At 43.0% G+C, this 15,104-nt stretch overlaps 1 protein-coding gene across 1 annotated transcript in view; it reads left to right on the forward strand.

Annotated features, from left to right (window-relative positions):
- The window catches only part of LOC126397839 (uncharacterized), a 30,128-nt gene that overhangs the window by 8,528 nt on the left and 6,496 nt on the right, over positions 1 to 15,104 (forward strand). Inside the window, exons 3-8 of the mRNA XM_050056835.1 lie at positions 5,776 to 5,824; positions 10,444 to 10,553; positions 13,821 to 13,966; positions 14,111 to 14,129; positions 14,511 to 14,556; positions 14,656 to 14,710. Coding sequence (XP_049912792.1) covers positions 5,776 to 5,824; positions 10,444 to 10,553; positions 13,821 to 13,966; positions 14,111 to 14,129; positions 14,511 to 14,556; positions 14,656 to 14,710 — 425 coding nt within the window. The remainder of the gene's footprint in view (positions 1 to 5,775; positions 5,825 to 10,443; positions 10,554 to 13,820; positions 13,967 to 14,110; positions 14,130 to 14,510; positions 14,557 to 14,655; positions 14,711 to 15,104) is intronic.

Genomic DNA, 15,104 nt, shown 5'->3' on the forward strand with positions numbered 1-15,104 from the left:
TGATGATGATGATGGTGATGATGATGGTGATGGTGATGATGATGATGATGATGGTGATGGTGATGATGATGGTGATGATGATGATGGTGATGGTGATGATGATGATGATGATGATGGTGATGATGATGGTGATGGTGATGATGGTGATGATGATGATGGTGATGATGATGATGGTGATGATGATGTACTTATTGAACCCTTACTGTCAGCACTTACAGAGACAGCGCCACACTGTTAATTATTGATCACGTGCTGACTCAGCACTCATTTCAGATTTCAGCTGATGCATCAAAGATAAACAGTGAGCGGACTGATCCTCGGCTCTCATCGGGTGTTTCCGGTCCCGCTCGCGCTCCGTTGCTGTCACATTGAAGTAGCGTCAAGTGTTCACATGTAACAACAACGGGACCGGAAATTGTGCTTTCAAAATAAGACATTCACTCACGAAAATAAATGGAAATGAAAGAAAGGATAGCACAAGTGATGAGTTGTAGTTTTATGGCGTGAATATAATTAAAAATATTAAATAGAAGCTGTTTAGAAGAAGCGTTTGTGTGATTCAGCCATTTGAATGAAACTTTAAATCTTTTTATCATCAACAGAAACTGAAGAAAACTGAAGCTTCTCTGTTTTTTTAAACTTCTTCTTTGTTGTGATTGGGTATGACATCACTGTCACCTTTGCAAGTTTTGTTTTTTTTGTTGTTCCTGTGTGACGGCGATGTGGCCGCAGGCGTCCTGTTCTTGTGTTGTCTGTCTGCGTGTCTCATTCTCGTGAACGTGACGTCTCAAGAACAGCTTGAAGGAATTTCTTCAGATTCGGCACAAACGTCCACTTGGACTCAAGAATGAACTGATGCGATTTTGGTGGTCAAAGGTCAAAGGTCAGTGTGACCTCACATACTCACACACATACATGCTAATAGTAAGGATCGTCAGGTGGTGCTTTGTTCTGTCACTGATGCTCATTTCCAGACAAAAATCCAGAAATAAGTTCATTTGTACCAGAAAGAAGTGAAAATATTTTCGGGCTGCAATTGAGGATTATTTCCATGATGGATTATGGATTTAACTCTCATGTGTGACACAGAAATTAATCAAATTCTCACATTTAGGAAGCAGGAAACCAGCAAATGTTTTTTTTAATACTGACATGACTAGGCCTATATGATGGTAAGTAAAGTTACCATTCTTTATTCTTTACTCTTTATGTAGATCCCCATTAGCTTCCACAAGTTACAAAACATAAAAAATACATTAATTTAAAACCACACAGTGTCAATGAGACGATCACATTCAGTACAGAGTTATAATTTTTAAGTAAAATAAATTAAAGCTTATCTAATGTTTAAGATTAAATCACTTAAAGTTTAATTTTCATTTATATTCTGTTGATCGACTCATAAATTAATCGTTGCAGTATTAAAAGTATTGTAATGTAATGTTCAGGTTTTATTTTGGTGAACAGAGCATCATCACAACAGGTGTGCTTTTGTTGTGACACATCGAACCGGAAGTGCTGCGTGTTAGCTCCGCTAGCTTGTTAGCTGCTTCGTCTCCGGTGGTCGCGGCTGCTTCAACCTGAAGCGGAGCGGCGGACAGTGGCGATCTTTACCGAGACAAGTCGGCCGTTTACCAGCAGATCAGGGCCCTGCGGCCGGGCAGAGACACGACATGGAGCCGTGAGGGCTGGAGGGATTCCCGGTGAAAGCTCCAGAGGTGGACATCAGCGCAGAGACTCAGCGAGAGGACCGAAAACAGCGTTCAATGAACGGCGACTGTCAAGTAGGTGCTAGCTAACGTCACATTGCATCAGTCATGGAGCATCAGCAGCCGAAAAACCTCCCAAACAATCACGTCTTCATCCCAAAAATCGTTCTCATCACGTCACGTGACCATTCAGCTCGCTGTCATCACATGTCACCACCACAGTCACGTATTGATAAACATGACTGATCACATGATGATGCTGCTGCAGAGCCTCCCGTCCTGTCCTCTGAAGACAGGCTCCTGTACATCCCATAATGTCCCAGCTGAGGCCTTGTCTCTGATCATTTCCTGTGTCATCACAGGGGTCATGCTAATTGAACCACCTCTCAGTCATGTTAACCTGTGTGCTGACACGTGACCTCTTAACCACTGGAATTATGGGATTTTCTTTGCTCCCTGTCAGCTGCTGTCACACTCAGCATCAGCATCAGCATCAGCATCAGCCACATCTGGAACAAATCATGTCCCAACACAAAAACAACTTCAAACAACAACATGCAGTTTCTGACAAAATTCACCAGGTGTGAATGCTCAAGCTGAATGAGTGAAAAGCTGAATGAGTGAAAAGCTGAATGAGTGAATAATACCTGGCACGTCTGAAGGATGTGGAATGTTTGAATGTTTCTTGAACTGCAGTGTTGGTGTAGATGTGTGTTAGGGATGAGCCTGATTGCACATCTTAAAGATTAAACAGGTGCTGTAGCTGTGCTGCCTGCTCTCTCCGGTTTTACGCCAGGCTCGGCTCCTTGTGAAGCACTCCTCCGGGGTTTTTTTGGACCTAATTGTATTGCGGAGTTTTGCACAGCGGCGACCGGATCTTTGCTCTCAAACCACAAACAAATGTGATGGCACAACAGTCTCCTTCAGTACATTATTCTATGCTTTCTTTTGATTTTCACATTGGCTAGTCATCCTGTTTAATTTGTCTTCTGATTAAATCGGAACCGTTGAAACAAGTTGTAGGAAGCCTCTGCAAGTAATTGGTTGCTGGCAGACACTCTGTGCTGCAATAAAATGGTTAATCAGCAGTGCCGTGCACTGTAGAGCCGATGCGCTGCTGGTTCTGCCGGCCTGAATAGAATATAATGTCTATAGCCTTACTGTTGTGTACAGCCTTATAGACTGAGCTGAGTAGTGATGCGCGGGTCGACCCGTAACCCGCGGGACCCGCAAATGGACCTGCGGGTCGGGCAGCAGTGATCGTCTGTTAAATCGGTCTGTAAATGATATTTTGACATTATTGGCTATTACTGTCATGGCATCCGAAGGTACTGATGCGTTGAGCAGGTGACAGTCCGCGGTCGTTTTCAAAACACACTTGTGTCACGCACTCCAAAAGAAACTTGTTGAAACTTTAAACAATAATTTATTGTACAAAACGGGGGAAACAAACGTTGACAAAAACAGTTCCATAATTCATATTAAATACAAAAGATAACGAAAAAACAGCTACAAGTTAGAGGGAATAGTGATAAAGTGGTAAAACTTGATCCACAGCCTCAGACGGATGTGCTCAAGCGTGCCGTGCGCACAAGCTCAGTTGGTAGGATATACTATATTTTCACATTTTTAACAATGCAATTTAAAAGTTTTGATTTTTATTGATAACCTACATTTACCAACAACAAGAAGACTACATTTAGCACCAAAAAATATGTAAAAAAAAAACAAAACAAAAAAGTAAATTAAAAAAAATGAATATCGAATACCAAATTTTCATAACGAATACCTACCCATAGAAACGAATATTCGAATATCCGAATATTTGGGTACAGCCCTGGTCAGCGCAAGGTTTGGGGCAGGGAAGGTTTCTGATTGGATAGGGGGCGGGGCAGATGTTACGGGTTTACGTTTACCGGAAGAAAACACTGTAGTCCTAGTCTAGTGAGTGCAACGAGTCCGACTGCTCTATCTCAGCCCGTTGCTATGCACGCTATATACGTCATGGCGCCATAACTCTTGTTAACTATTCGCCTCCAAGAATACTGCGATCACCTGCTGCTGGTTTACTGGAAGAAGATCGAGGATGCAGCGTTTGTCAGTGACGCCCCAAAGCTATGAACACATGACCTACAGACATCAGAGAAGCTGCTTGCTGAATATGTTCATCTGTTCACGTTAGCCTTTAAGTGGCTGTGACTCTCCTCATACAGCTCTGACACTCTTGACGCGTCACGCTGCTGCAGCTCTTTTGAAATCTTACTTGATTTTGTGATGTCATTGTTTTACCACTCTATGGTTTTATGATTTAATGATTGTACGATTCATAGTTTTGCTTCTGTCTGTGTACTGAAGATTTTGGATGTCCTTTCATAGTGAAAAGTCTTGTTGGCCTGTTTTATGTTCATTCTGTCTGTTTAATATGTGAATGACGCCTCAGTGTGAACAGCTGGGACAAAACCTTACTTCTTTGTGGTTTTTGTTTTTTACTCTTCAATCAGGTAAATCTGTTTGAAAAGATCAAAGTCTTTTCTGTCTGTTAAACCCTGTGAGGGACCAGCCTCCCAGAGATTTAATGTCATCCTGAACATCATACCTGATGGGGGTCAGAGGTCAGATCTGACCGAGTCGACAAAGTTATATACTTTATAATTTCTCAGCAGTCAAAGTGAGGAGCCATTTCATTTTTAAAAGTTGCTCAGAATTCTCTGAATGCTGATAAAAATACTTATTTCAAAACCATAGTTCTTATTAAGTTTGGATTTATAGGAGCCGCAGAGTCGACCTGCTACGGTTGAGACACACCTGATTGCAATATTTTATAATGAAGTTATCAAAAAACAGAAATGTTACCGGTACCTGAGCAGCATTCACAGAAACCAGGAAGTGAGACAGGAGTTCGTGTGACGTAGCTAACGTCTCTTACACCTGATAAGAACATGTTTCATCAGGACACGTCTTCAAAGATCCAACATCTTCATAAGAAATAATCTCTTTCAAACAAAGATGATTATAGTGACACATGTGGACGCTGATGTTTTCAGGTCAAACTGTTAGTTTTAGATTTTGAAGTTGTGAATTCAGAATTCTGGGACGAGGCTGTTTTCTGACACAGTTGAGTTAAAAAATTAAAGCAGATCAAAATATTTTATTTGTTAAATGAATAAATCCTTTATTGCATTAATTTGAAAGCACCTTACTGTCTCCTGCCTGTATGATAGTAACACAATCAGGGGGAGGCTCTGCTGTGTTGCAGCGGTGGGGAGCAGCCTCTCTGCTGCACGCTATCTCGGGGAAAATCCGAGACACTGAGCGGAGCGGGCGCAGAGTTTCTCAGGTGTTATTTTGGTTCAAGTTGTTTGATGCTGCAGGGTGTCGTCAATCAGCCGGTCTGGTTTGTTAATGTCACTGCTGATCGCTGCTTCGCCTCGTTAACGTTCGTCTCTGGGTGACAGTGTAGGAAGTAGTCACAACATAATTAATGTTCGTCTTGCAAATTTAATTATTTAGACACTGAATTAAAACGAGCTTAAAACTGCTTCTGTGAAGATGAATTCAAGTTAACGCTGTCGTGTCCGCGCTGTTAGCTGTGCGGGCGCTGCATCGTTGAGTTCCACCTCTTTAGTTCCATCAACATCAAGTTATTAACCTTTAGTGAATTGATGCCCAGTCGTCCACGTCTGCATCACGATGATTCAAAGAATTGATTTTTTTTTTTTTTTTGGTAGGACGTTTTTTTCAGTTCTCTAGAATGTGTGAAAGCAGTTGGTGCTGTATGTCTTGTGTATGACAGATGCTGTTTAATAAAGATTATGATTATTATTATTATTAATTCCACTGTGTATTTACTTTTCTATTACATTTTCTTTTTAACTTATTGTGATGAATTTTTAATTGTTTTTATTTTATTTGTATTTATTTAAAATGTATTTTTAAATGTATTCATTTTCTTTTTTGTAATATAAAATACATAGTGTGAGTGTAACGCTGACAGTCAGACATGTGGACGTTGTTGCTGCTCAGACTGTGATCCTCTAGTTTACTGATGGTGTGATGTTGTCGACAGGTGGAGGTTGCAGACGGCATGTCGGAGCAGCCGGACCCCGATGATGCTGGTAAGACTCTAAACTGTTGATACTGCCCTCTCATTGGTTCTCAGACAGGAAGGGACTTTGCTGGGGACTATATTCAGCGGTGGATTCATGTGTCAGCAGGACAGTGTGTGTCGGAGTCAAAATAAACTACAGTGTGTGTGTTCATGGTAATGAAGGATCAACAGCGCTTTGGAGGACAGAGGTTACCAGAATAACTTCCTGACACTGTGACCTCGTCTGTCTCATTCTCGTGAGCCTGATGTCCCAGGACCACCTCGAAGAGATGGTGTTTGGAAGTGACAGTTTAGGTTCTGCAAAAAACACTTCTCTGTCCATTACTCTGCGTCATATCTCAGGAACAGAGGGGGAGACATTTGGTCAGATACTGAATTGATGTGTGAAGCATCCATGTTTTCACTGACATGGATGTAAACTGGAACTGCAACTTAACTGGTTCATGGGGGCAACCGACCGCGAGGCGGTAATCCTAAATCACATCAACGATACTCCATGTTTCACAGGTGATTCCATTTTTATGATCAAATTCTACGATTCCATCCAGAAGCAACCTGAAGTCACTTTGTGGTGGAATTCCCCTTTAATTAAACACACACACACACACACACACACACACACACACACACACACACACACACACTGTACCTTCTGCTCCTCAGTTTCCAGAAATCAATGATCCAATCAGTGTGTTCGCTGCTGGCTCACACTCCTGTTAGTCTCTGACACACTTCTGTCACTTTCCTCTTTCTTTTACCTCCTCCCTCCTAAGTCACTAAGGGCCAAAACACACCAGTGGCGAATGCTGCACGTCAAAAAATACGTCCCCATTATTTTCAATGTACAAGTCCACTCTGGTGGTGGTTAGATGTGTGTTGAGGCTCCTGGATGCTCCGCCGCCGTGGCTTTCCCTTAGCATCTCTTCTTCTCTGCTCCTGTCGCAGCTCTTCTTCTCTGCTCCTGTAGCATCTCTTCTTCTCTGCTCCTGTAGCAGCTTTTCTTCTCTGCTCCTGTAGCATTTCTTCCTCTCTGCTCCTGTAGCAGCTCTTCTTCTCTGCTCCTGTGGCAGCTCTTCCTCTCTGCTCCTGTAGCATCTCTTCTTCTCTGCTCCTGTAGCATCTCTTCTTCTCTGCTCCTGTAGCAGCTCTTCCTCTCTGCTCCTGTCGCAGATCTTCTTCTCTGCTCCTGTAGCATCTCTTCCTCTCTGCTCCTGTCGCAGATCTTCTTCTCTGCTCCTGTAGCAGCTCTTCTTCTCTACTCCTGTCGCAGATCTTCTTCTCTGCTCCTGTAGCATCTCTTCCTCTCTGCTCCTGTCGCAGATCTTCTTCTCTGCTCCTGTAGCAGCTCTTCTTCTCTGCTCCTGTCGCAGATCTTCTTCTCTGCTCCTGTAGCAGCTCTTCTTCTCTGTTCCTGTAGCCTTCTCTGCTCCTGTAGCAGCTCTTCTTCTCTGTTCCTGTAGCAGCTCTTCTTCTCTGCTCCTGTCGCAGCTCTTCTTCTCTGCTCCTGTAGCAGCTCTTCCTCTCTGCTCCTGTCGCAGATCTTCTTCTCTGCTCCTGTAGCAGCTCTTCCTCTCTGCTCCTGTCGCAGATCTTCTTCTCTGCTCCTGTAGCAGCTCTTCTTCTCTGCTCCTGTCGCAGCTCTTCTTCTCTGCTCCTGTAGCAGCTCTTCCTCTCTGCTCCTGTAGCATCTCTTCGTCTCTGCTCCTGTAGCAGCTCTTCTTCTCTGCTCCTGTGGCAGCTCTTCTTCTCTGCTCCTGTGGCAGCTCTTCTTCTCTGCTCCTGTCGCAGCTCTTCCTCTCTGCTCCTGTAGCAGCTCGACTCCTCTGCTCCTGTAGCAGCTCTTCTTCTCTGCTCCTGTAGCAGCTCGACTCCTCTGCTCGCCATGGATGTATGAAGAGAACTCTGTAGCTGTTGCTGTGTCTCGTGTGTGATGAAGAGTGGATGAAGAGAGACTCGTTTAGGGCAAGAAATATCTCGAGCTGAACGACCCACAGTCCCATCATTATACACACAATTGCCAAAAAGCTACTTCCTGTTGAGTCATCGCTCTGGAGATCGGCTCTTCAGGTGAGACATCAGCTTTAATTAGGGGCTGTCCACACAGGTTTGAAGCTGATGTAGAGAAGGAGGAGGTTCAGACCTGTCAGTAAGAGTAGTAAGAACTTTGTGTGGTTGACGAGCTGCAGCGTGACACGTCACATGATACGCTGTGTCCCAGTGGCGCCTGTGGCTTTTCAGCTTTCGGCTGTGTGACAGTGAACATGAAGGACAGACAGACAGACTCTGACCTTCATCAGTCTGATGATGTAGACACAGACTGAGGTATAATCCTGCAGCTACAGGAGCTAAACCCAGAGCGCAAGGGATTATGGGTAGTGAGACTGGTACTGTGACCTGTTACATCACTGATCAGCATCTTTGATGAGTCACAGCTGTATTCCACGTGCCATCTCCAAAAGCCCTCTTCCTCCTCTTCCCAGAATGCTTTGCAGCATGAGTGTCACGGGCAGATGTTGAGCAGCCAGCTGTGTGTGTTGTCATGGCAACAGACAGCTTAGAGACAAGCTCAGTTGAGTTGGATGTTGAAGTCACCGTGGCAACTGACCCGCAGAGATTAGACAATCACTGTTTGCTCTCCCTTTCTCTGCCTGACTCGGTGGTTTACAGGTCTAACCACACAGGAAGTGATGTCACTGTGTCTCATGGTTCGGGGCAGTTTGGAGGACTTGGTCCCAGTTTCTCTGAGTGGGTTCACGAAGATGTTCATATTGTAGTTCCAGTCAGTCAGTCAGTCAGACGCCTTCCTGTCCGTTAGCTGATTGGTTGGTTGATATCTTGTTGATCTCTCATAAGGCCACCACGTGTTTGGAATAAACCAAAAAATGACACCAGGAAATAAATGAACATCTCATGTGTAAAAGCAGGAAGAAGCAAAGTGCTTGTTTCCATCCATCAGTCAGTCTCATAGACCAGCTCTCTGCCCAAAACCGAACCACTGTGTTCATGCTCGTCATTTCTGATCGACGACACCGTCAGCGTGCTTCGTATTCCCCTTCCTCATCTCTGTACCTCCCAGAGATGATCTTTTTATACATCTTTTCAAACTGTCTGATATTTTCTTGTTCGTTCCCCACTCAGCACGGCAGGTAAAATGAGTTCACCTGGTGGAGGTGAGCTGTTTGTCTGCAGCTCTGCAGCTCCCAATGAGAGGCTGATCTATGCAGCGAACTTTCGCCCACTCAGACTATTCTGTCAGAGACACCTTTCTGTCAGAGAGACCTTTCTGTCAGAGAGACCTTTCAGGAAGAAATCTTTTCATTTTACCAAAACCATCATCTTTTTATAAAACTTCAGGACCATCTGTCTCAAAGTCCTGAAGACAAACTTGTGTCTTAAAGTCCTGAAGACAAACTTGTGTCTTAAAGTCCTGAAGACAAACTTGTGTCTTAAAGACCTGAAGACAAACTTGTGTCTCAGAGTCCTGAAGACAAACTTGTGTCTCAAAGTCCTGAAGACAAACTTGTGTCTCAAAGTCCTGAAGACAAACTTGTGTCTTAAAGACCTGAAGACAAACTTGTGTCTTAAAGTCCTGAAGACAAACTTGTGTCTTAAAGTCCTGAAGACAAACTTGTGTCTTAAAGTCCTGAAGACAAACTTGTGTCTTAAAGTCCTGAAGACAAACTTGTGTCTTAAAGTCCTGAAGACAAACTTGTGTCTTAAAGTCCTGAAGACAAACTTGTGTCTTAAAGTCCTGAAGACAAACTTGTGTCTTAAAGTCCTGAAGACAAACTTGTGTGTTAAAGTCCTGAAGACAAACTTGTGTGTTAAAGTCCTGAAGACAAACTTGTGTGTTAAAGTCCTGAAGACAAACTTGTGTGTTAAAGTCCTGAAGACAAACTTGTGTGTTAAAGTCCTGAAGACAAACTTGTGTGTTAAAGTCCTGAAGACAAACTTGTGTGTTAAAGTCCTGAAGACAAACTTGTGTGTTAAAGTCCTGAAGACAAACTTGTGTGTTAAAGTCCTGAAGACAAACTTGTGTGTTAAAGTCCTGAAGACAAACTTGTGTGTTAAAGTCCTGAAGACAAACTTGTGTGTTAAAGTCCTGAAGACAAACTTGTGTGTTAAAGTCCTGAAGACAAACTTGTGTGTTAAAGTCCTGAAGACAAACTTGTGTGTTAAAGTCCTGAAGACAAACTTGTGTCTTAAAGTCCTGAAGACAAACTTGTGTGTTAAAGTCCTGAAGACAAACTTGTGTCTTAAAGTCCTGGAGACAAACTTGTGTGTTAAAGTCCTGAAGACAAACTTGTGTCTTACAGACAAACGTCTCCAAACAGCCATAAAACAACAGGATCATTTAAAACGTCTCCAAACAGCCATAAAACAACAGGATCATTTAACACAAGTCTCAAACTCAGCTCAGTAACAACTGTCAGGGTTCACAGACACAACTGTTGTTTTATGCTAGTCACACATTATTAGCTTTAGCATGTTTACATTACATAAAGTAGCGAACATGACACAGTAACATAAAGCACAGACTGAACTGTCTGCAGCTGAGAATGAGCAGTGATGGTGATGATGGTGATGATGATGATGATTATTACATGTTTCCTGTTTCCTGTGCAGCGTCAGCGGAGTCAGAGAGAGACATCTACATGCGCTTCATGAAGTGTCACAAGTGTTATGACATCATCCCCACCAGCTCCAAACTGGTGGTGTTTGACACCACACTGCAGGTGAGACACTGTTGGGACGTCCACTCATTTCTTCCTCTGACATGTTAATAAGACACCCTGAGTCTGAATTATACTGTTTTTATCTCTGTTACAATAAACTTTATTAAAGGAAACAACGAGCACATCAGTAATAGAGCTCCAAATTTCTGAACAACATTTCTGTTGCATAAGAACTTCACGGGGCGGCAATGATTGTTCCAGGTATGAGGTAAACCCTCAGGTGTTACCATGGAAACAGAGTTATGCAGTCCTTCCAGGATCCCGCCGCAAAAAAACCCTTGAAATTGCTGCCAATTTTGTCAAAAAATGCGATAAAAATTGCTGCATTTTTATGTGATTTTGTTGCGGGACATTGCAACTAATGACAAAAATTGCAAGTCAGGAGAAAAAAAATGTGATTTTCTTTTAAACTACTGGCTCCAAAAAATAAGTTATGTTATCACTCATTCTGAATATTACAAAGACAGCTGCACATATTTCAGTTCTCTTATTTAGTTTTTTTTAATTATTTTCAAAACATGGACTCCAATAATGTTGCAAAAAAACCCTGAGTGAATATCGTAGCTGTCAAACCAGACAATGTGACTGTAAAACAACGTGTCAGCTACATCTTCTGTTAACATAACATTTTAATAAATTCAGCACATATTGTCTTTTAAACAAAGTGCAAATTCTTACGTCAATACAGAGCGTTTCTCCATACTGCAATGCCATTAGCGCAATTTGGTGAAGACGTCTGATGACGTTTCAAAAAAATCACTGGACTTTTGAAAAATTGCAAGCCCCTGCAAATATTATGGACTTTCATTGAATTTGCATTAATTATTGTGTTTGCACAATCGCGATTTTTCTGGAGGGACTGGTTATGGCTTGTGAAAAAGTTTAGATTTTGACTGCAAAAAGCACAAAAAGTAATGAATATTTTTACTTTCTTTTTCTTTGGTAAGTGACCGCGGTATGAGCAGGATGATGCCCTTCAGTGTGTCCATTATCACATTTTAATGGCCGACGTAGAGGCGTGACCCGTCTGGCGTAGTGGAGGCTGTTTAAAAGTGAGAAGGACACCTTGAAGGGCATTATCCTCTCCATATCCACTGAGTCTGGCGATGTTTGAACAAACTAAAGGCCATTGTGCCCCCCATTGACTGACTTCAAAATATTTTTACACACCGGGTTCAACGCTGTTATGAAACATATCCTGCAAGTTTTGTGATGATTGGACAGTTTCTGATTTAAAGTCTGATTTGTGTTATGCCACGCCCAATTATGCACTTGTGGCGCCCCCTAGTGTTCGATGAGTGAATGAGTCTTTCAGGATATGTTGCTGCAGTTTTCATGATGAGTGGCTCAGCAGTTGTGGAGTTTGATCTATTAATGTGCTGAGCCACGCCCCCTCTAAAGTTCATTGGTCGGTATCCTGAAAACGCAACGAGATATCAACAAGCTTTTAAAAACTTTTGATAAGCTTTGTCCAGCGATGATCCACAGAACATTTGGTACAAATTGGACCTACGGTTTAGGAGGACATGTCAAAAATGTGTTTAAAAAATTCTAAATAATGTAAAATCTAGTCTGGTAGACCTTCGTGGTTTTTTTATAGATCAGTGGTTCCCAACTGGTCCAGATTTCCCCTCAGTCACACAGTTTATATAGTTAGTGTCTTACAGGTGTTCCGACATGTCGTCCAGCTGGTTTGTTGTCTCTGCCAAGCAGCTGTGTGTTAGTCACTCACTTTACAACTGTACTCTCCTCTGTGCCAGAAATTCACTGTACTCAAAAATAAAGTGTGTTTTTATGAACTTGACATGTTGGCGAGTCACTTGCCGTCCGTTCAGAATGGACCTGTGACCCACCTTTGGACCGCGACCCACCAGTTGGGAACCATCGTTGGGCATGGTCTTTCCAAAACTGAATTTTTGGGCTTTAATTATAGCACCCCCTTGTGGCTGATTGCCGTCGTATTTGTTGAGGACAGAGGACAGAGGACAGGAGGACAAAGACAGGAGGACAGGAGGACAGTGTACAGGATGAAGGAATGATACTGGCTAATGTCCTCAGTCAGTATGATGATGTCAGGAATATGAGTTGTGTTATTGACCTTCATAGTTTCCAGTTATATCATAAAGTTTATACAGTGGCACTGATGCTGCTCTACACACAACATGGAGTTATATTCATGATATTCAGCTCTAATCATCCCATCTGAAATCATCCTGCTTGAAATCATCCCATCTGATATTATCCCGTCTGAAATCATCCTGTCTGAAATCATCCTGTCTGAAATCATCCCATCTGAAATCATCCTGTCTGAAATCATCCTGTCTGAAATCATTCCGTGTGAAATCATCCTGTCTGAAATCATCCTGTCTGAAATCATCCCATCTGAAATCATCCTGTCTGAAATCATCCCATCTGAAATCATCCTGTCTGAAATCATTCCGTGTGAAATCATCCCGTCTGAAATCATCCTGTCTGAAATCATCCCGTCTAAAATGATCCCATCTGAAATCACCTCATCTGAAATCAAACCCTCTGAAATCATTTTGTCTGAAATCATCCCGTTTGAAATCCTTCTGTCTGAAATCATCCCGTCTGAAATCATTCTGTCTGAAATCATCCTGTCCGAAGTCATTGTCTGATATCATCCTGTCTGAAATCATCCCGTCTGAAGTCATCCCATCTGAAATCATTGTCTGAAATCACCCCGTCTGAAATCACCCCGTCTGAAATCATCCTGTCTAAAATCATTGTCTGAAATCATCCCATCTGAAATCATTGTCTGAAATCATCCCATCCAAAATCATCCCGTCTGAAATCATCCCATCTGAAATCATCCCGTCTGAAATAATCCCATCCGAAATCATTGTCTGAAATCATCCCGTCTGAAATCATTGTCTGAAATCATCCCGTCTGAAATCATCCCATCCGAAATCATCCCGTCTGAAATCATTGTCTGAAATCATTCTGTCTGAAATCATCCTGTCCGAAGTCATTGTCTGATATCATCCTGTCTGAAATCATCCCATCTGAAATCATTGTCTGAAATCATCCCATCCGAAATCATCCCATCTGAAACTCATAAACTTTTTAAACAGCTCTGATGTAATGATTAAACAGAATCAATAACCAGTATCAACCAGAGTGACAGCCCATCACTGCTGATGACTGATGGTCTGTTAGGTCATTATTAAACTAGGTGGTGCAGTTCCACCATGACTTCCTCTGTTGATAATATTAATAATAATATTGTTGTTGTTTGTGTTTCAGGTGAAGAAGGCGTTCTTTGCTCTGGTGGCAAACGGAGTGAGAGCTGCTCCTCTGTGGGAGAGCAAGAAGCAGAGCTTTGTGGGTAAGACTGTGTGTGTGTGTGTGTGTGTGTGTGTGTCAGTGCTATATTTAGCCGTGCTCTCTGAGTCTTTGTAAATATTCTAACAGCCTGAGGAGACGATGGGATCAAACACACACACACACACACACACACACACACACACACACACACTGTGACATCATGTCTGATTGGCTGACACATTAGTATCCAGGAAACAGCTGAGACAGAGCAGATATGAAACAGCAGGTGTGACGTCAGAACTCATGGGATCACCGTCGGCCATCTTACCTGGTCTGGTTCCCAGTGACCACCTGATGTTTGACCATCAGGACCAAAGCGTCACGTCTCCACAGAGTGATGACACATCGTGTGTTGTCAGTGACCCAGGTAGCTTCACTGTTATCCAGCAGCTGATTGGTTCCCTGTTGGTCTCATTGACGTGGACACGGTTGTGTCCAGGACCGGCAGGTCATCCTGACACGTCACATGTAGCGTCTCATATCTGTGACTGTCAGCAAGGACAAGTAGACGGACAGCAGTGTTAACGTGTGTTCCCTCCTGCTGCAGACTCTTTTTGTCCCTCCAGCAGAGCCGTACTGTGAGTTTGAGTGTGTGTGTGTCTCCTTCAGGTTCAGATCTACGAGCTGGAGGAACATAAGATCGAGACGTGGAGAGGTACGAACTCTAAATTCAGATGGTTGTGGTGATCACAGTAATGAGTCAGTGATGTCATCATCTTCTTCATCATCATCATCATCATGTGTTTTCTGACAGAGCTGTACCTGCAGGAGACCTTCAAACCTCTGGTCCACATCTCACCTGACGCCAGGTACGTCTGTACCTGTCTGTACCTGTCTGTGTGTCTGTACCTGTCTGTGTGCACAGAATTTGATTTACTCTTTACTGATTGATTTATTATCTTCTGAAAATATACTGAGGAAAGGAGACAAGAAGAGGAAACTGGGAGAGGAGGAGAAGGGAGAGTAAATAAGGAGAGGAAACAAGGAGAGTGAACCAGGGGAGGAAAGGAAACAGGGAGGTGAGATGGAGAGGAGAGAAGAGAAGGGGAACAGGGAGAGGCGGGGAAAGAGGAATGAGATACAGATATGATCCAGACAGAGCTCAACAAATATTCCTGTCCCTCCACCTGTCCCTCCACCTGACAAATATTCCTGTCCCTCCACCTGTCCCTCCACCTGTTCCCCCTACCTGTCCCTCCACCT

This window comes from Epinephelus moara, chromosome 11, assembly GCF_006386435.1.
Source record: "Epinephelus moara isolate mb chromosome 11, YSFRI_EMoa_1.0, whole genome shotgun sequence".
NCBI classification, from domain to species: Eukaryota; Metazoa; Chordata; class Actinopteri; order Perciformes; family Serranidae; genus Epinephelus; species Epinephelus moara.